Here is a 19,861-nt window from a genome sequence, read left to right as displayed (position 1 = left end):
CTCTCTCTCTCTCTCTCTCTCTCTCTCTCCCTCTCTCTCCCACACACAGACATAAATAAATCGAGATAATCTGTTATGTAAATTGCCTCACACCTGAAAGACATTTCCTATCCACACTGATTTAGCTTTGGCACCTTCAGTTGTTGCCTATCCTGGGTCATGAAATGACTAAGCCGCCACAAATTGGAGGAAGAGCACAGGTTCTCAGGCACTGAGAATAGAGCCTATATTTCTTGCCGATTCACCATCCTAGACCTGTGGGTTCTGCTGCTAGGACACTGAGTCTGCCTTCTTGAACCCACAGTGACTGTCAAGACAGAGAGACATGGTGATGGGGAGGAAGATAGGGGTTCGCTTGAGGCAAACTGCCAGCTAACAATCATTAAAAAGGGATGGCAACCCTGAACAAGCCCAATCCCATCTGATCTCAGAAGCTAGGCAGAGTCGGGCCTGGTTAGTACTTGGATGGGAGACCACCTTGGAAGACCAAGGTGCTATAGGCGTAAAAAAAAAAATTAAGGGATCGCAAGCTGATAAGGTCTTTGCAATCTATGAGGTCAACCAAGGGTTGCCTCAAGGAAAAAAAAAAGGGATGGCAGCCCAGGTCTAGACCACAGCTGGCTCCTGGGGCCTGCCTGCCTTGACTGGTCTCTTCCAGTTTCCTGTAATGCCCTTTCTTGCCTTTCAGACCCAAAGGCAAATGATGTGTACAGACTCCTGGCTCCCTGGATTGATAAGTATGTTGAACCAGGACTGTGGATTAACTGCCAGGTGGGTTTACCAAAAGCTATCTCTTTGGCTCACAGAGAACAACAGGTGACCGGCACCATGTCATTACCCTCATCTCTGAATTAATCCACACTGTCTTCTCTGATCAAGCCCTCACCCCTTTAGGATGGTGGTGAGAGCCTTCCTAAAGCTCCACTTTTTCCACGTCACTTCTCAGTTGTTCTCCAATGTTTTCAGAGTGACATTTATTTAAGTCCTTCTGTGACCTGCCCCTCTACTCTTTTTCTGCCTTGATCTCGGAGTCTTCATAATGACAGCCTAGGTACGAGCCATTTTGGGGAATTCACATTCCTGAAGTGTACTAGCAATTCTTGTCATTGCTTACGATGGGCCTTCTCCTGAAATCCTTGGTTCCTCCCAAATCGTCCCCAGTCATCCCTCTAATTCCACCTCCTCTCTCCCCACACACCCATCTCTGCTTCAGGTTATGGTTTGCTCCTGTTGAATAAACAGAAGTGGTTCCATGCTGACCCCAGCCTTCCACTATGACATCCTGAAGCCCTACGTTAGGCTCTTGGCTGACTCTGTCCAAGTAATGCTGGTGAGTTTGTCCCTCTCTCACCTGCACACACCCACTCACAGCACAACTAAAAAAGTCTGTTCTCAGACATGTGTGTCATTCAGACATCCATCAGACACAGCCACCCAGAAAACTTACTGTGACAGGGTTTCCCAAAACTAGATGGGACAGGAAAGTATCCAGGAACCAGCTTGGATGACACTGGTCATGGCCATGGGAAAGTGGAACTGTGGTGGAAACATGGTCTGCTCTCCTCTCGTCTCCATATCTTCAGCACAGTGAGCTAGAGTGAGAGTCATTATCCTGGACAACAGGACAATCCGCTGCTGGCTGGCCTGGGCATTGACAGCTTCAGTGGCAAGGGGGACATACCAGGATGTCATTCAAGTGAGCTCTGGCCTGGGGCCCAGGGCATCGGCATGGAATTGAGCCAACCCGTGGAAGGAAATGGAGACCAGGGCTGCTCTCTCAGAGCCGGATCCTGACATCCCATCACCTCTCATCAGGTCTCTGACTCACCAGCTGGGCTCATCTATCATTTGATGAATGAGAAAACAATGTGAAGACAGAGGAAAAGAGACATTTAAAGATGCTCCTGGATTTGAATAAGTAGGAAGGCTCCGGAAGCCAAGGAATGTAAGGAATGCAACTCTTGATGCTGAAAAGGATAAGAGAGGGATTCTCTACCCCAGCCCGGGAGGTAAAGTGGCCCTGCCAAACCTTGGTTGTGGTCCAGTGAACTCATTTTAGACTTCTGACTCTAGAACCCTAAGAGAAAATTTTGTATTGTTTTAAATCATTAAAGCTGTGTTGAATTTTTATAGTAGCTGAAGGAAACTAACACAGGGGAAGACAAGGAGGCAGAAGTGAAAAAGACAGGGAGAGGAGCAGATGGGCAGAGAACTGGAGATAGGAGATCGTGTAGAATGGCAGATCTCTATCTGCCTCTGGGAAGAGAGAAAGCAGGAATTGGAAAGATAAGCAGGAATTGGAAAGATAAGCAGGTAACTGGAAGGCAGGATGGTAGCAAAGAGTTCCTTGGAGCTTATCCTGGAACCAACAAGGGTTAGAGGAGCTTTCTCAGTCACAGGTGGATCCCATTACTGGATCCCAACACAACTGCTGATATGGGGATGGGGACTCTGGAAGGATCTGGTGCCAGCTCAAAGTGGAGCAAGGTCAAGCCACGGCCACCTTCGGCTCGTTCATGGCAAACTGCTTCCCAATGCAGTTCCTGAGCCAGAGAGAGAAAACGAAATGAGAAGTGGTTCACACCTGTTCTGAGCTGGGCAGGTACTGGGCACTAAGCCTTTGTCAGGAACAGGGCAGCTATGGCCTCCCTTTATGCAGCTTAGCCTTGATCTGCTTCCTTACAGATCACAGACACCTCTACCCCCAATCCTTGCTTCATATTCTCCTCTTGACATTTGAAAAAGCCTATCTCTCTTCCAGAACTGGCTCCTAACTCCTACTTCTGTTCTCAGCAGGCATAACTCCTGTTGGGTTGCTCCGTGCTCTAAGCCACTGAGTCAAAGTAAAACATTAAAAAGTCAAGTAAAACATTAAAAAAGTTAATTATCACTGTTCACTCCTTCCACAAGCAGTTTCTGGTTTCACAACGTGAAGGCCAGGTCAAGGCGTGGTATGGAGTTGGGTGAGACACACTTTGAGGCCCTCATTGTCTAGAAGGATGCATGGGAACCGTGATCTTCAGAGAGAAGATGAGGCTGTGTAAGGAAGTCAGAATGACAACAGGGAAGCTTGCTGGGGCTACCAGGGGTTCACAACCACCAACCAGTTGCACCAGCTACCTCCCAACAAATGGTCCAGCTTCCTGCCTCTCCCTTATCCCCTCATTCAAGGAGCTTCTGTACTCTTCCTATTCTACCCTAGAAATGCCCCTCCTTATCATCTGTCATCTCACCTAGACTTTTGGATCTCCCTTCCTGCCCTCCTTCTACACTAAAGCCACAGCCCAGCTCAGACCCTCCTATGACCTCCATCACAGGTAGGACATGTCCAAGTGCCTCAGCTGACATCAAAGCCCTCTATGGGTTGTTGCCTCCTCACCTCTTACCTCTCCAGCTCCACTTCATAACTCAGCTCTTGATGTTGAGATCACGGAATGCAGTCCCTCCAATCTGTCACATGCTCAAGGCAGTGTCAAATGACATCCCACCCTCATCCCCTCTTGCTGACTGTACCTCTTCATCTTCCTGGACCCCTCACTGTTTTACTCAAGGACACATCACAGTCCAGGGCACAGGACAGTGCAAGGAACAGGGAACATTCAATAGTCTGCTCAATGAGTGAATGAGTGAGTGAAAATAAGAATAAATCATGTTTCTTGACTGTTTACTCTTAGAGGAAGGGATAGTATCTTTCATCTCTAGCACAAGAATTGGCCCACAGAGATAGGCTTAAATAATATTTTTATATTTGAATGAAGTTCATTGATTTCAGAAAGTAAATTAATATTGAAAAAACTAAAAGTAGATGTGAATTCTGACCTAGGAGCTGAGCTGCCTAGTACTCTCCTGTCCTCTAATGTTAGCCACATGGCTTGCAGCCAAGGTTGAGGAGGAACTCAGTCCTGTGTAGAACCAGATGTGATGGCCAATTTCTGGAAAGAGTATTTGTTTAAAGCATGTTCTGTGAGAGTTGACTCACCATTTGAAGAATTCACAGAATTATCAATTCAGAAAAAAGCTGTTTTCTAGTAACCAAGTACAAAGTGTATAAAAGTAATTCTTTCACAGGAGGATTTCTGTAGTTTTTGCAGATTTTCAAAGCAATTGTTCAAAAGTGTACGTCCATCTCAACGGCTATTTCAAGTATGCTTTATATTTTAAGCACCAGGAACCCTTCAAATGCTACATATCATGTGCAGAATAGTGGACATTCTCTCAAAATCAGTTGATTGTCCTTATTTTTAGGCTTTTTGCCCACATTGGACTATTAGACTGGGGGACTGCGGTATATAAATCCCACTTTATATAAAGAATTTCGCCAACCGGAAAAGTTGTCATGGTTATGTGACTATTCATATGCAGTCAAACCTTTGTAGGGATTGATGGCATAAATAGACACACGTTGGTGTTCATCTCTCTTCAAACGACTATCATGCCGTTTACACGCAGGGCTTGAACAAGTAGGACAAGGAATATGGCTGGGAATCCAAACAGGTGCAAGCATCACAGGTACAGCGAGTGGCAGATCGGCGAATGTGAGAAGAGGGAAAAATCGTCTTTAAAGAGTACTGATAACTGATAAAATCGAACATCTGAATTTTAGTTTTCATGGAACACTCTAATTCTGAGAAGTCGTATTCCTAAATTGAGGAAAGCACAAGAATATCTGCATTTTGCAATAGTCACTGATGCTGAATTGTGTCTGACCATTGAGAAAGTCAGTGGGTCCAAGTGTCTGCATAGAGCCCTGAAAAGCCACCTTTCTTTTACACCTATAGACAAACTCCTCCTTTCCAACACACCAACATACAAGGACAGAACTGCAGACACCACATGTAAATGTAGGAAGTGACAAACATCAGGATATACACCCAGCGACCCCCGAGTACTGGATGTCTCACCTCGATCCTCCTGAGAAGGGCAGGAAAGCATGGCTGTGTGGAGCAGAATCCTGTGCAAACCTGGAAGGGCCAAACACCTGCAGAGATAGCACCAGGGCCAGAGCAGTAGGGTCAAAGCCCTCCTTCCAATCCAGGAGGGCACAGGACTTCCTGTGGTGAGAACAGCTGAAGATTTTGGTCTAGACAGATCAGCCTATGCCACCTCCCATGGCCATTATCTCTGGGTTTGGCCACACACCCGGGTTGTGTGAAGGCCATAAATGGAAACCATAGCCGTGATTCCTGAAGGACAAAGAGAGAAGACTGATCAGACACATTCCAGCAGAGGACAGGTGCAAGCACGAAAAGCTTGGAAGCCACAGTGAGACCCACTGCGTATCACCAAGTAGAACTGTCCTGTTGCAATGGAGGTGGCGTAGACATGGCAAAGCACATGTGCACACATTAGCAGTAGATAACCTTGATTCACAATTGAAAAGCAAGAAAGAACTGGATGCTTGCTTCTTGAAGGAACTCAAGTGAGAACTCGTGTTTATCAAATGCCATCCATGAGCCCTTGGGTATTATGCATTAACTCAGTCAATCCTCACAACAGCCCCTCATGGAAGACACTCATATCCCCATTGTTTAGTGAGGCACCTGAGCCTCACAGAGACTGATCGACTTGCCTATAATCACACAGCTAGGATGTGGCAGGGCTGGGATTCCGACCAGAGGTGAGCCAAGGGGTGCCCTCCAACCATGGCAGCCAACCCCAATCTGGTCATCAGCTGCTCTCTGCCATCAACCTGAGGGCTCCTAAGAGACTGGACCATCTGACCTGTTACGGTGCATTCCCTGAGCTCCCTTATTTGCCTAGACCACATAAGGAAGCAACCACATCTACACCTACCCTTGTCTGATTGTCTCTGCAGCTCTCACATCTATAAAATTAGAATTTTAGGGCTAAGTTCTTGAAGCTGTATCTTGAGTCCAAGATCTGCTTGTGGAGAAGATTGCCTGGGCTGAGTCATTATTATATTAACTGTCAGGCACATAGTATTTTGATTTGTCACAAGGAGGTATCCAGAAATTATATCAAATATAGAGGAAATTCAAATAGATGTGACAATGAAGGCAGAATGTTTCCCAGACTCTTGTAATCTAGAGTTGAGATTAGAATGTGGGGCCATCAAATGGAATTACTGTAGTGTCATAAAGTCATGGATTCTAAATGTGATGGAATGCTAGTCCTGGAGAAAGGTAAAAGCTTAGGATTCTATTCGTGTGAGATATCACAGCTGAGATGAACTTTATAGGTTATTATTAACCTTTTGCTGTTGTTCAGTTTTGTGCACGGCATATCATATTCCTCATTTAAACTACAAAATAAGCATCCACTTAATGATGAAGAAACAAGACCAGAGAGGTTCAGAACTATTCTAGGACATGTGGATCTTATCTTCCACATGTTCTTGCAGAGTGCTCAGGTTAGTGAGTGTGGTGAAGGGTAAGGAGCGTCTGTCAGGGAAGGAGTAAGGAGCGTCTGTCAGGGAAGGTGATGGGCTTGCTGAGCTCTCTGCTGATGCCTGGTATTGGAGGGTAGATTCGCATTGGCACATGGTGGTGTAGGGCATCTGTCCCAGGTGGTCCCTGAAGTGAAGCCCAACGTGAAGGCGGGTAAGGCCCAGGCAGACCAGGGGTTCTCCTCTAGCTGAGCAGGTGGGGCTTTCCCATCTCTGTAGCACTCACCAGGTGATGGAGGCCCCATTCCCTAGGAGCCTCTGGATCTCCTCCCTGCATCTCTGCTGATGCTCAGGGTGCAGAGCCAGAGCATAGAGGATCCAGGAGATGCTGCTGGCTGTGGTGTCATGGCCTTCAAACATGAATGTGTCCACTTCAGCATAGAAGTCCTTGTCAGATAAGCTGCTATCATTCTTCATCTGGGGAAGGCATGGAGGGAGTACAGGGTTTGCCCTGTCTTCTGCACTTCAGGATAAAGCTTCAGGTCTCCTCTATACACACTCACTCTGTCAAAGAGGAGAATGTCCAGGAAATCCAGGTGCCTCTTCTTCCTGACCTCCTCCAGCTTCCCCTCGTCTTTCAGATATGCCTTCCTCACCTTGATCACTCGATCTGTCCCAGAACAGTAATTCCCAGGAAGAGATGAGAATTCCGGGTGCCCAGAACCAGCCACCTACGGTAGCCCCATTGGCCCCACATTGCTTGAATCTGGGTGCCAGTGGATGAAGATTAGTGTGGGAGTAGGTATACACATCAGGGGTGAGTAACCTGCCTCATCTGACTGCAGGTCAGGCCTCCCCTCAGTAAAACTGCCCACGGAGTAGGCTCTGTTTGAATGCTTCCCGGAGGGCGTCTCATTCACCATCACCAATGTGGTGTCACTCGTAAACTCCTGCTCGCCCCCTCAAACACTCTTCTCCCGGTTCCCAAGCCTTGGACCAGGGCAGTACCCAGTGTGGTTGTGTCTCCGATTCTGAAGGGGCAGCAGGGAGCTCTTCCTGAGTATCAGAGTCAGTGTTGTGTCCATAATAACCAGACCCAACTTGAGTGCTCTTAACCAGGAGACAGTTTATTAGCCGGCGGCTGTCCTTGCAAAGGAGCAGCCCCGAATTGCCAAGATACAAGGTTTTTAAGCCCCAAATCCCATTCCTCATTCTGTCTTAAACACAAAGGTCCATCTTTCTCCTATTCACTACCTGTCAACCCACTGGTCAGGTGTGCAAGCAGGAAGTACAGAAGCAGAAAGCTTGTTGTTAGAATGTTATGTTCCTATGGGTGATTGCCTATGTTCCCATGGGCAATAGCCAGTGTTCCCATGGGCGATGGCCAAACAGTAATTTTCAGCTTATATACAATTGATTATTTTTCATGCCACACAAGCAAGCAGGGTTACACAGGCTAAAATTGGCAGTTAGCGTATGAGCTCATTGTTACAAGTTTCATGATTAACAGAATGTGGTTAGGGGTTCCAGAAACTAGGGCTAAGTTATAGACTTCCTTTGTCCAGTTTCAGGTTTTAATTATTCTTCAACCCTTTCACATTTCAGCGGGCTATTACATCAGTTCTTTGAGATGAGCCTGATGAAGAGGTGAGCAACCCAGGAGGTGGAGTCTAACCTGTGTGTTGATGGACAAGTTGGCAGGCTCGGTGGTTCTGGCGGCCATTAGGAGTCAGCCTGTAGATGATGTTGTTCTGGTAGAAGAAATTCCTTACTCGAGAAGTAAAGAGATTTTTTTTATGTCCCTAATGGCCTGAGAGTAGGGTTGGTAGTTCCTGAAGAAAGAAGTTGCAGAAAAGACTGGAGTGTTGGGAGGCCTCTGATCTGGAGGTCAGTGGGGCTCTAGGTGGAAGTTTCCCCAGACAGTAGGGACAGGCAACCCTGAGGCATTCCTCACTCTGACTTAGAGCCCTGAGACCCTCAGTCATTTATAAGGAATATGCCCAGCCAGGCTTCTCCTTGTGCAAGGATCAGGGTTGCTCTGGTCTGGGATTTTTCCATGGTCTGCATACAAGGGGTAAGTGCATACAGTTGATAAAAACAAAAACCCTGCAGCTGAAGGATTATCACTGACCTGTCTGTCTGGATGTTGCCCTCATAGCTGAAGGCGCACTTCATGAGGGCGTCCAGGGTCATCAAGGAGATATGTCCCATGACCTCCAGATGTGAGTCCTGACTGATGAGCTCCTCTCATTTGTCCTGTGGTGGGAAGGGGATGTTGACCCTACTCTAGTCCCACAGAGGGCCTCTGCTCACAAGGCTATTCTCTCTTTCTGTCTCTCCAGATATCCTGTTTGGAATCCCTCACTTTCCAGAACAGGTGCATTACAGCATCTTAAGACTGTAAAGAAAATTTTGTAAAGTGAGGCCTCCAGTCTCAGAAAGTTCTTTATATAATTAAACCTGTTCTCTTACAATAGTCTAAATTTTGGGAATAAGTTATGATGAAAACAACCTTTTGGTATACCAGCAAACATTTTTTCTGAGGGGATAAAGTAGAAAGCTTCTCTGTCCTGGGTTTGATCTAGACCTGAGGGACAGATACACTCTCCAACTCTGGGTAACAAATGTGTCAATGCAAGAGGAAGTAGAAGGGCCTAGTACTGGGGCCATTATTTAGACTAAAAAGTCCCCAAATGAATGTCGTCAGTCTCTTCTGTGTATTGCCTGTATACCCATTTGTCATTCTCACACTTTTTCTTTCTTCTTCCCTGAAATGAAGTTCTCAATATTATATGAAGTGTTTCTCTTCTCTTAGAGAAGATAGATGGAAGAGAGATAGTATCTTCTCTATGGTGCCAAGCCAGATGTGTCTCATCACCTCAGAGGCCACAGAGTGGGTAGCTGTCCAGGAGAGCCTTGGAGTTGTCCAGGTAAGTAAAGGTTCATGGCCAGTAGGAGAGAATGTCAGACCCCAAGCAGCAAACATCTGGTATTGCCTTCCCCACTGGACAGCCCATGCATCTCTGGTCAGCTACCGTGAAGGAAGAGGGTCTTCTGCAACCCTGCCACATTTGGTGACTGTGTGGTACGGGTCCTTCTAACCCTGGTCCTGTTCCTTTTGTCCTCCTTCACCAGCCTCTCTCAAGCTGGGCTTGTTCTCTTGCTGTTTCTGAACACAAGTCATCCTGTCATCCTACCCTCTGCCTTGTCTATGCCAGGGCCCTGGGTGCCACAGACAGACCTCTCAGCAGCCCTCTGAGTGTGGTGGGATGCTTTTTTCTGCCTCCCTGAAGGGCTTCTCCCCAGATGGTGCCTGCGTCCAGGACCTCCCTTCAGTCCTTTTGCCTTGTGGTCACTGGGCTCGTTTGCTCTACTCTGACAAGGGGCAGGGTGGGCACTCAAGACTTGACTAATATATAGAGCAGGAAAGTGAGCTGAAAGCATCCTGGACAGAAAGTTAGGCAGGTCCCTTGGCATCAGACGGTGCAGAAGGACTCAGTAGCCATGCTCAGAGAGCACAGGACAATGGAAACTTGGAATTCCAGGTGGTCAGCCATGGACACGGTTCTAAACACAGGATTCCACAGGTAAAACGGGTGAGAAGAGTGACCAAGAGGTGACTCTGCTGGCTCCAGGCAATGGGGAAAGACCCAGGCTGAGTTCACACTCACACGCACAACCCATGAAACATTCATAGCGACAGTCTATGCAGCCATACCTGTACATGCCCCTCACACACCACACTCAGCCCTCACACATGTGCACACAAGCGCCTTGGATCAGAGGAGGCAGCAGGTGTGTTTGAGAGCTAGAAGGATGAAATGGAATTCATCTTTGGTGCCCTTGGGTCCCCAGGCTCCTTCCGCCCCTCTCTTATGGAGTCTCCCACTTCCCTCTGGTTCCAGAGCTCTCATCTCTGTTTCCCAGAAATACATGCCCTCAGACAGTCAACAGTTCTTATGGAGTCTTGGTCAAAAGAGTCCAGATCAGAAGGCTCAGCTCAAGCTCCTCCCTAATGAACATCTCAGTAGGTTCCTTTCCTTGACATTGAAGTGGATTAGTGGCTTCCTCTAGTCTAGTCTCACAGGTCTCCTGACAGTCCAGAAATAAGAAAAAGAGAAATATTTTAAACTTTGATACCACCAGGTTTAGTAATGACCATTGGGCTCAGCTCCCAGGTGATGGCCCTAGAAACTTTGTTTTCATTTGTGTAGAGAAAGGTCAGTCCAGAGTCAGGACAGAGGGGGACATTGCTGTACATTTTGGCTAAGGATTCTGCATTCTTGCCGTACATGGGCAAAGAAGTTTAGGTCTTGACAGGGCTTTGCAGGAGTGAGCAAGTAGCCCATGGCCAACATTCCAGGACTGTGGCCTCCTTCTGTGAGAGGAAGCATGAAAACTAAAAAGGATGTGTCTACAGCTGGTACATCCCTTGGGCAACATAGAGACATCTCCAAGTCCCAGGTAAAAATTCTCTCTCGTCTCTTTCCAGTCACCAGTACCCTCCCTTCCATGCCTGTCTAATTCCAGACTAGAGCCCGCTAATGGCCTTAGAACTTGAACTCTAGAGGTTTATGTACCCCCAACCATCAAGTAGCTGTTGCAGGGGTAACAACTGGAGAAGTATCTCTGATTCATCCTGTGGCTCCAGACTGAGGCCCTCCCCAAAAGTCCTTCTTTGCTCCTCATACCTCACCCTGCCTCTAGGTGTGATTCAAGCACCATCTCTACCAGGAAGCCCCTCTCTGATGCCATTCTGCCACTTTCCCCAGCCAAAGCCCTAATAGCCAGAACATCGATGACTGTGACACAGATGTTGACGATGGCAGATGGACTACAGAGTCCTTTCTCAGGAGGGCAGAAGACATACCTGTGAAACCACACATCTTATTCCTTGACCTTTAGCGGTAGCTATCTGGGAGTTTGCTTTAGAAAATCATTGTTTTGTACATATTTGCTTTAGGCAAATTTTCCTTGTGTTATATTCCAAATATGCTTACATAATGTTAAACAAAGATACTCATTTCAGTGAGTGGGCAAGCCCTGAAAGCCATCCCTCTATCATATGGGGTGGGTGAGTACCTGCCATAACAGTGAATCTCAAGACACAGCTTCCATTGCATTCAGTGTGTCACTCTGCCTGGAATGTAAGTTTCTGCTATGTTTTAGAAAGGCTGACAATTATGGAGAAAAATGAAGATTCCAGAAGCAAGTAGATGCTCGCATATTTGTTAAATGATTGTGTTAGCTCTAGAATACATGAATAGTAAGCATTTATAGACACACATGTTTACATGGCACCATCTTTGGGCTGATTGTCTATGCAGGTACCAATCTCCCTCTAAACTACAGGTCTCCCAAAGGCAGGGAGCCACAGCTGCTCCACAATTCAGCCTGGGGAGGGCGATGCTCAGAAAGAGGCCAAAGCCTGGGTTGTCTGGGGCCCTAATCTTGGCAGAGCCCCTTCTCAGAGCTCAGGCCCAGTGGCTTCAGGTGGAGGTAGATGCCATTCTCGGAGCGCAGGATCAGCTGCAGGATCTTGATGGGTGGCCGCAAAAAGTCGGGGACAAACTCAAAGCGGAGCAAGCAGAGGGCCGTGATCACCTTCATCTTGTTCATGGCAAACTGCTGCCCAATGCAATTCCTGCAGTGAGTGGCAGCACAAAGAGGCATCAGGCTATGGGGTGTCTGGAGTGATGAAATCCAGTGTTCTCAAAGCCAAAAAAAAATTATTAACAATGTTTAAATGAATAATTGTCTGATCAATTGATCGATCTAGGTAAGTAACAGATCTCGGGAACATGGTAGAACTCAAGCTGAGTAGATCTCATTGGGAGTTCAGGCTTTTGGGGGCCTCTCAGAATGATATATCTACAATACCAGCTTCCAGGGACATGAATATGTTAATGGCAAGAAAATGTCCCCAGAATTTACCCTGCACTAGGAACACCACAAACCCAGCATGGTCCCCTTCATCACTGAGTTCATCAAAATGATGCCTGGCCACGACATCCCCCACACTCACCCCCGCCCCAGTCCAGAGAGCCTGGAGGTATTGGGCCTCTCCTTACCTGGGCCCTGCAGAGAAGGGCATGTAGGCGTAGGGATGGCGTTGGGACGTATTCTCATTGGAAAAGCGCATGGGGTCAAAAACCTGAGGGGACAGGCCTTGCCTAAACACCAGCCAGGTCCACAGGGAGAGTGACCCCACAGTCCCCCATCCCCCCTGACCTTTTGGCGCAGGTATGGGTACCTCAGGGTTGGGCCATACTGTGCTGTTTCTGTGAAGGGCATAGATGTGCAGAGAGATCAGGCTGCCTGTGAGCAGAGCAGAGGCCAGGTTACCAAGGTTCACAGGATGGCCGGGCCCACCTCCTCCCAGGGCCAGAAAACTCTTGTATCCTCCTGACTGGGCACCAGCCCCTGCCTCAGCACTGCCAGTGACAGAGAGAGAGGTCATGACATCGCTCCGCATATAGAAGTGCTTTCAATTGTCATCACATATAGCTACTTCATGTAGCCCAGCAATGGGCACAACACTTGACAGGCATTTGTGGGACAGAAAAAAGAGGAAGGCACCACCCACCCCACTGCAAGGCAGACAGACAAGGACTCCCACACACTTTATGCTTGCAATTAAATGACTCCCAATGCAAGTTACCACGCATTACATTACGACATCAATAGGAATAGCTACCATTCACTGGGTGCTTACTATGAGCCAGATACAGAGTTAAACACTCTTTACAAAGCCCCCACATGCAGTTGTACAGGTTGTGCCCTGCACAGCAACACAGTCCATGGAAGTGATGCCTCCTGAAGTTGTTTAGGGCATAGCCTGCATGGTGGTATGTGACAGCCCTGATGAATATTGTCTCTTTAATCCTGACAATAACCTTGTAGGTCAGGTACTCTTCTCACCCCATTTTACAGAAGAGGAAATGAAGGCTTAGAGGTAGAGGGATTTAATCATATGCTATAGACCCAAGATTTGGACCCAGGCCAAACGCAAAGTATAGGCTCTTCACCATTTGTGCAAAGATTTGGCCAAAGGCACAGAAAGTGTCAGAGGAGCATCTCTAACAATTGCAGTTCTATCTAAGAACCAACTCCATCCCACCTGCAGGTAGAGAGCGGCCATCCACAAAGCTGACAGGCTTGCTGAGCTGGCGGTACACTTGGGGCACAGGTGGGTAGAGGCGGAAAGTCTCCTTGATGCACATGGTCAAGTAGGTCATCTTGCCAAGGTCCTCCCTGCCAGCAATACAACCTGTCCTTTCTGGAGATAAGGACTGAAGAAGACAGTTCCAGCCCAAATTCTCCCTTTGCCAACATCTCACACCCCAAGAGTCAGAGAGACACAAGTGCACAAGTGTTCAGGCCAGACTAGACATGGGGTAGCCACTTGGGCCCAGGGGTTCTGACTCCACTTTTCCCCATCCCTCCCTCATCTTCACTACTAGCAAGAGAAAGCACAGGACCCTGGGTGTATGTGCACCCAGACATGAAAGACAAGGTCACTCCTATGTCTCTCAGAGCCCCATAGAAGCCCCACGAGGACAGTTCTGTAGATTTTGTTTAGTTTCTCCTATGGAGCTGGAGTGGAAATAAAAAGGAGCTGATATTCACTGGTTGAATTAAGTAATAAATGTATGAACAATGACAACTTCAGGTAAATATATATACATACATATACATATATATTATATATATATTTGTATATGTCACAGGTATGTGTGTGTATTTCTCCTTTCCCTTTGCCACTAGGAAGCTCAGAACTAAATTTGAGGTCCAACTACAATTACTTCGCAAAACCCTGTTACAGAGTACCAAGCCCAAGGGTTCACCCCTCACATCCTCGTTATTCATTTGTCTTCATGGATAATACATTATTCATAATGTATTATTGAATAAGTATCCTTTAAATTGCTTCAAGTTCTAGAGAAAATGAGGTAAAAATAAAACAAAGATTTCAACTTTCTCTCTCTGTGCTGTGTTCACATCTAGAATGCCCAGCTCTCTCTCCCTTTGCCTATATGAGTTCCATACTTCCTTAGAAAGCAAATTCAAGTCTCACCTCTTCTGATTCCTCGCCCACAACATGGGGACACTTAATCCTACCCTATTCTATGGTTTTCTCTAGATTTTTATTTACATGAGATTCTCTCTCTAAAAACCCCCGAGGGGAGCCACTTGGCTTCTCCTCCTCCTCTCCCTACCCTTACCCTCACCAAACCTCCAAGAGCACCTGACACATAGCTGGAAACCCTGGGAGCTTTCCAACAACCAACCGATAAAAGTAAGTCATGAGACTTTGTCCTCCAAATCTTAGACCTGGATTTATATATCAGTCTTCTTCAAATCGATCTAAAATTTCTCCCATCAACTGGCTATCCTGCACCCTTGCTGTGTGCCTAGCCCTGTGCTCGTGCTTGAGCTGAGGTGTATGACAGGAGGGCAAGAGAAAAGGAGAGATGGATGTGAGGGCAGAGGTGGGAGAAGAGCCTATGGAAGATTCTCAGAGCTCCTACTGCACAGAGAGGTCGGCATCAATCACTGTCATGTTAATGAGTTTGACCTGAGCCAAGAAACAGAAGAATCAAAATTTTTTCAGTGATGGAGTTTGGGAAACAGCCCTTTCTCCTTCATTAGAAGAGTGAAGGCTGCACATGGCTTGCCAAAGGCAGGTGGGAAGCAATCAGCAGTCCTGGCTTTCCCAACTCTGTTCATCCCCAATTTCCACCTCTTTCTATCCCAGTCTTCTCTGCTCTATCCAGGAACCCAGAAGAGTCAGGTTCTGTGATCAGAGTCAGCACATAAGAAATCAGCCTCCTATTGACAATCTTCACTACGTTACTCACATCTGAAAGGCTCTGTTATGGGAGAATGGGCTCAGGGGTGTGTCCACACACGGGAGCACTGATGCCCTCACGTGGTTTCCAGGATGGCTTTGTGTCATCTGCAATGACACTAGATGGCATGGGCACAGCCCTGTCCTGAGCAGGACTGACAGGGCTTATTCACAGCCTCACTCACCACTGGAGGGAGTTCTGGTCTCCAAGGATCTCACGGACCTCCTTCCGACAACGTTGCTGGTGCTCGGGGTATAAGGCCATGCAGTAGAGAAACCAAGAGATGCCACTTGTAGTGGTGTCGTGGCCTGCGAACATGAACGTGTCTACCTCAGCCCGGAGGTCTGCGTCTGACAGCTTGATCCCATTTTCATCCTGGGTTAGGGAGGACATAAGCCAAGGCATTTGAAGTAGGGGCTGAGAAGGACTCATAAGAGTGACTGTCCAATGAAGTCCGAGAAAGGAAGTGAAAGCTCTCTTTCAGACTGGAGGTTAGGACTTTTCTCCAAATTGCTATCTGTTCTCCCAAGCCCAGCTTGGAGGCCTCCTACTCCAAGAAGCCTTCCCTGATCCCTCTGTCCACGAGACCTGTGACCTTACCCAGACCGTACTGTCAATTCTGCTCTTTTGACACACAGAATGCCACCTTTCACTTTGTCAACATCTACCTCCTGTCTTCTCCACTAGACTGGAAGCATCTAGAGGACAGTACCAGGTCTTTCTCATCTTCTGCATGCTTAGCACAGGAATTAATCCAGGGTAGGGCTCAGTGAGTTTATGGAGTGGATGAGTGAGTGAGTGAATGAATGAATGAATGAATGGAAGTCTAAGACTCTAAGATTCTAGGGTGCTGTGATTCTCCAGTCTTAGAAGTCTAGCCTTGGTCTTCAAGCCTTCTGGCATGTGACCCAGGTTCCCTGCTACTACATCTCTCCCCAGTGCACAGCCAGCTTCACCCTGCACCTTCCACATCTGAGCCTTTGCTGATATGTCATGGGACAAGGAACAGGTCATATTTGCTGGAGAAATAGTAAAAAAAAAAAAAAGCTTAACCACCTCTGCTGCTGTCCAGTGAGCCCTGTCCCAGGAGGATATTCTGAAGACCCTGCTGGGACCAGTTCTCAGGTAGGGGTGGGCACTCACTTGAACCCCAAGGAGAATGTCCAGGAAATCTCGGTGCTTCCGGTTCTTAATCTCCTGCTCTTTCTTGTCCTGCAGGGCTGCCTTCCGTTCCTTGATGACTTGGTCTGGGCCCAGAGCACAGTGTGTCACTGCCTGAAAACCAATGATCTGCCCACAGGGGAACTGAGGTCCTGTAATGGGAAGGATCCCAAAGGGCCCAGGAGCTAGACTAGAACTTAGGCTTTCCGTAGGGTGGGGGGCTTGCAGGAAAGGCCTACCTCTGTGGTCGTGGGCCACCTGGCAGGCCCGCAAGAAGCAACGGCCATGAGGGGTGAGCCAGTAGATGAAGTCATTATGGTACTGGCTGGACTGGATACGCTGCTGAAGCAGCAGAGTGAGATCGCTGACTGCCCTGTAGTAGCTCCTGTCCCTGCACAGCAGAAGTGGTGACAGGGAGGGACACTCAGACAACCATTCACAGCAACCACTAAGCTTCATTCCAAGAATCTAGCTCTGACTACAGTGCTTTCTCCCTTCCTCTCCTTACTATTAAGCCTCCCCACTAAAGCTTGGATCTGTCTCCTCGCCATTAGTAAAACCCACTCCCCCCGATCGAGGTTTCCATACGCCAGAACCCTGTCTCCTCTCAGACCAGAGTCCAGGAATCCTCTCCCCTCTGAGCTGGCCTGGATTGAGACTGTGGTCAGCCCCAAGTGCCCTCTGACCTGTGGCTCAGGTCGCTGTCTCCTTTGCCAAAGATGCATTTCAAGAGTATGTTCAGTGTCATGTGGCCCACGTCACAGAAGATGTCAAAGCTCTTACCATCACGAGCCTTTTCCTCCCACTTGTCCTAGAGCCCAGAGGAGGAAGGTAATATGGAGGCCAGCTGGGCTGAGTGTTCCTCCACTGCCTCCTAGGACCCATGGCCTGTTCTCCCCAACAGACACCCAGTCCCTGGCTTGGCATCCATCCTGCTGGACTGTGGCATGGTGGACAGGTAGGGGTTTCAGGCTCAGTGGGCAGAACCAGGACACAGGCCTTGCTCAGCACACACAGATACTTTCTCTCGGTCAGGGGAGCCTATATAAAAGGAAAAGGAGGGCCGAGAAGTGGTGAGCTCCCCAGCACAGTCTGTGTGTAAGTCAGGCCTGTAGTAAGCTGGAAGAAGTATTTTCTGCAAGGGAAAAACTACCCTGAGTAACCTGTGGAGATTATTCAGCTCGCAGACACTGAGCTTTACCCCAGACCCCCCTGCCCCCTGCCCCCTGTCATCCCTATTAGAGATGAGTTGCTAATGGCATTGTTTAGGCAGTTGTGGTAGGTAGAGAATGAAGAGATACTTTCTAGATATGAAAGGCCTTCCCAATATTGTCAAATATAGGCATCATTCAAATCTGCTAGAGTAGGAGCCTTATTGGGGTCTCACAGACACCTGTTGGTCTATGAGGGAAGGTTGGGACCTTGTGGAGGCAAGGGCCATGGCTGCCTGGCCACTCAGAGCTTCAGCACCTAGTTAGCGCCCAGTATGCAGCAGTATCAGGTAGTGCAAGAGATTCCCCTCACTACCCTCCCCCAGAGAATATTGGGGTGGGGAGGGGCTAGCCAGCAGCCACAGCATTGGAGTTCACCAGCATAGCACGTGCGGAGTCGGCAAACACGGCCATGTAGGGCTTCAGCACATCATTATGGAAGCCAGATGAGAGCAGCCTGCGGTGCTGGAACCACTTGGGACCCTGGAGGACCAGCAGGCCTTTCCCTGGGGAAGGGATTGGAGAGGGAGAGCTGTTCAGTCCACACAATCCTGTTCCATCCCTGGCAGCCTGGGGCCAAGGATGCCCCACCTCAGTCCTCCCTTTCCAGCCTCATATCCTGACTGAGCTCTGATTTACAGCCATTTAGCATAGCAGCCACTGATGGTATCAGCCTTTGGCCCACCACCCTACCTTCCCTCAAGCCCTTGCCCTGGCCAGCACCGCCTATAATATCTCCTTTGATCACTTTCTCTCAGAGGCTGCTCCTCACACTCACACATTTTCCAGAGCCCTTGCCCTGTCTGTCCAGGGAAGAAGACACACCCAGTAGGAGAAGGAAGCTGGGCCCCACATCACTGACCAACCAGAAACTCTTCCACCTCTTCCTAGGTCTTCTCACTGAGCACGTGAGCTTAGGAGAGACACGTGGGACCAGGCAGTCTGGTAGATGGATAACTGACTGTGGAGACAGGGCAGGGAAGGATCCTGGTTGCCTAGCACCAGTAACAAAGAAGTACTACTCACCAGTCCACGGGAGGAAGAAGTCATACACATCTGAGGCCTTAGGATCTAAAAGAGACAGAGAAGATGGAGTCAAGCAGGGACTAGGGAATTCCCAGAGAGACTTACTGATAAATAGGATGAGAACCTCAGTTGCCCAGACTTATGATGCATGTCCAGGACTCCTCTCTACATGGTGCCCTGAGCCCTTTGCTCTCCCAAAGCCCCAACCTCTCCCAGGAGTCCTCACCTCCTCGGCTGTACACAGCCTTGGCATAGTCAGGATCATAGATGTTCAGGAAACCGAGAAACTGTCCAAGCCAGAGTTGGTGGGCATAGGGGAATTGGTGGGCCCAGGACACCATCTTGTCCAGGCTCCCTGTCTTCTGCATCTGCAATGGCGACAGAAGGCCAGGCCACTCAGGTACCCAATGTCACCAGCCAGGCCCTAAGTTCCATGGCAGGGAAGACAGGAGGCTGCCCAGATAGGCCCTGAGAATGTTTCTCCTTCCTACTCAGTAACCCAGTCCTACTCATCTTGGGCTCAGTTCGTTCTCCAATCCCAGAGCCACTGTTTTAAGTCAAAACCACCCTCTTATTGTACCTGGGTTAGCCAAACAATCCCAAACTGATCAACCTGCTTCTATCTGCTTGCTGGAAACTTCTATCTACATTGCAGCAGAAACATTTCTGCAGTAAAGCTTTTCATAAGAAGGATAATACCAGCTTGTCGTGCAATAAAGAAATCACCTTGATTCCAGTTCTGTTAAGTCATTTGACACATTTTTATTGAGGACCTGTTTTGCGCAGGGCGCTGTCTAGACATCTCAAGGGAATGAGACAGACACAGTCCTGACCTTTCATTCTATGGGGAAGACTCATAAGAAACAAGTGAACCATCATGTAAAATGATTGCAGACAGCAGTGAGTGCTAAGAAGGAAATAAACACAGTGCTAGCGAGAGACTAACAGGGAGCACCTGCTTAGACAGAGTGATCTGGGATTGCCTCTTGTTGGAGACAACATTTAAGGTGAAACCCAAAGGATGATAAGGAGCTGGCCACAGGAAGAGTAAGGAAACAGCCTTCCAGGTAGTGGGAACAGCAAGCACAGAGGCTCTGAGGTAGGGAAAATATGTGGTATCTTCCAGGAGCTGCCACTCGGTGAGACAGTGAGCTGAGATGAGGTTGGAGAGATCATCCAGAGGGTGGTGTGTACTCTTTGGGGTTTTTTCTAGCCACATTTATTCACCCAGAGGTGTTTTATGTAAATATAGAGTATACAATAAA

The 19,861-nt window shown here is 48.1% G+C and overlaps 1 protein-coding gene and 1 pseudogene across 5 annotated transcripts in view; both read right to left on the bottom strand.

Moving 5' to 3' along the window:
- Positions 1-2,375: 2,375 nt before the first annotated feature.
- LOC120618583 (cytochrome P450 4A24-like) lies at positions 2,376-8,729 on the bottom strand (annotated as a pseudogene).
- The window catches only part of CYP4B1 (cytochrome P450 family 4 subfamily B member 1), a 51,778-nt gene continuing 39,918 nt past the window's right edge, over positions 8,002-19,861 (bottom strand). For all 5 annotated transcript variants that reach the window (XM_039885378.1, XM_039885364.1, XM_039885372.1 and 2 more), the window contains 11 exons: positions 18,823-18,964; positions 18,597-18,641; positions 17,949-18,076; positions 17,046-17,170; positions 16,599-16,750; positions 16,342-16,445; positions 15,383-15,573; positions 13,467-13,600; positions 12,600-12,664; positions 12,418-12,500; positions 8,002-11,990 (listed from right to left, as the gene is read on the bottom strand). In XM_039885378.1, the coding sequence (XP_039741312.1) occupies positions 11,792-11,990; positions 12,418-12,500; positions 12,600-12,664; positions 13,467-13,600; positions 15,383-15,573; positions 16,342-16,445; positions 16,599-16,750; positions 17,046-17,170; positions 17,949-18,076; positions 18,597-18,641; positions 18,823-18,964 (1,368 nt within the window). In that variant the 3' untranslated portion in view covers positions 8,002-11,791. The remainder of the gene's footprint in view (positions 11,991-12,417; positions 12,501-12,599; positions 12,665-13,466; positions 13,601-15,382; positions 15,574-16,341; positions 16,446-16,598; positions 16,751-17,045; positions 17,171-17,948; positions 18,077-18,596; positions 18,642-18,822; positions 18,965-19,861) is intronic.

This window comes from Pteropus medius, unplaced genomic scaffold, assembly GCF_902729225.1.
Source record: "Pteropus medius unplaced genomic scaffold, Ma_sr-lr_union100, whole genome shotgun sequence".
In the NCBI taxonomy this organism is placed as follows: Eukaryota; Metazoa; Chordata; class Mammalia; order Chiroptera; family Pteropodidae; genus Pteropus; species Pteropus medius.
Note: the sequence above shows the minus strand (reverse complement) of the source record. Positions and strands in the feature narration are given on the sequence as shown.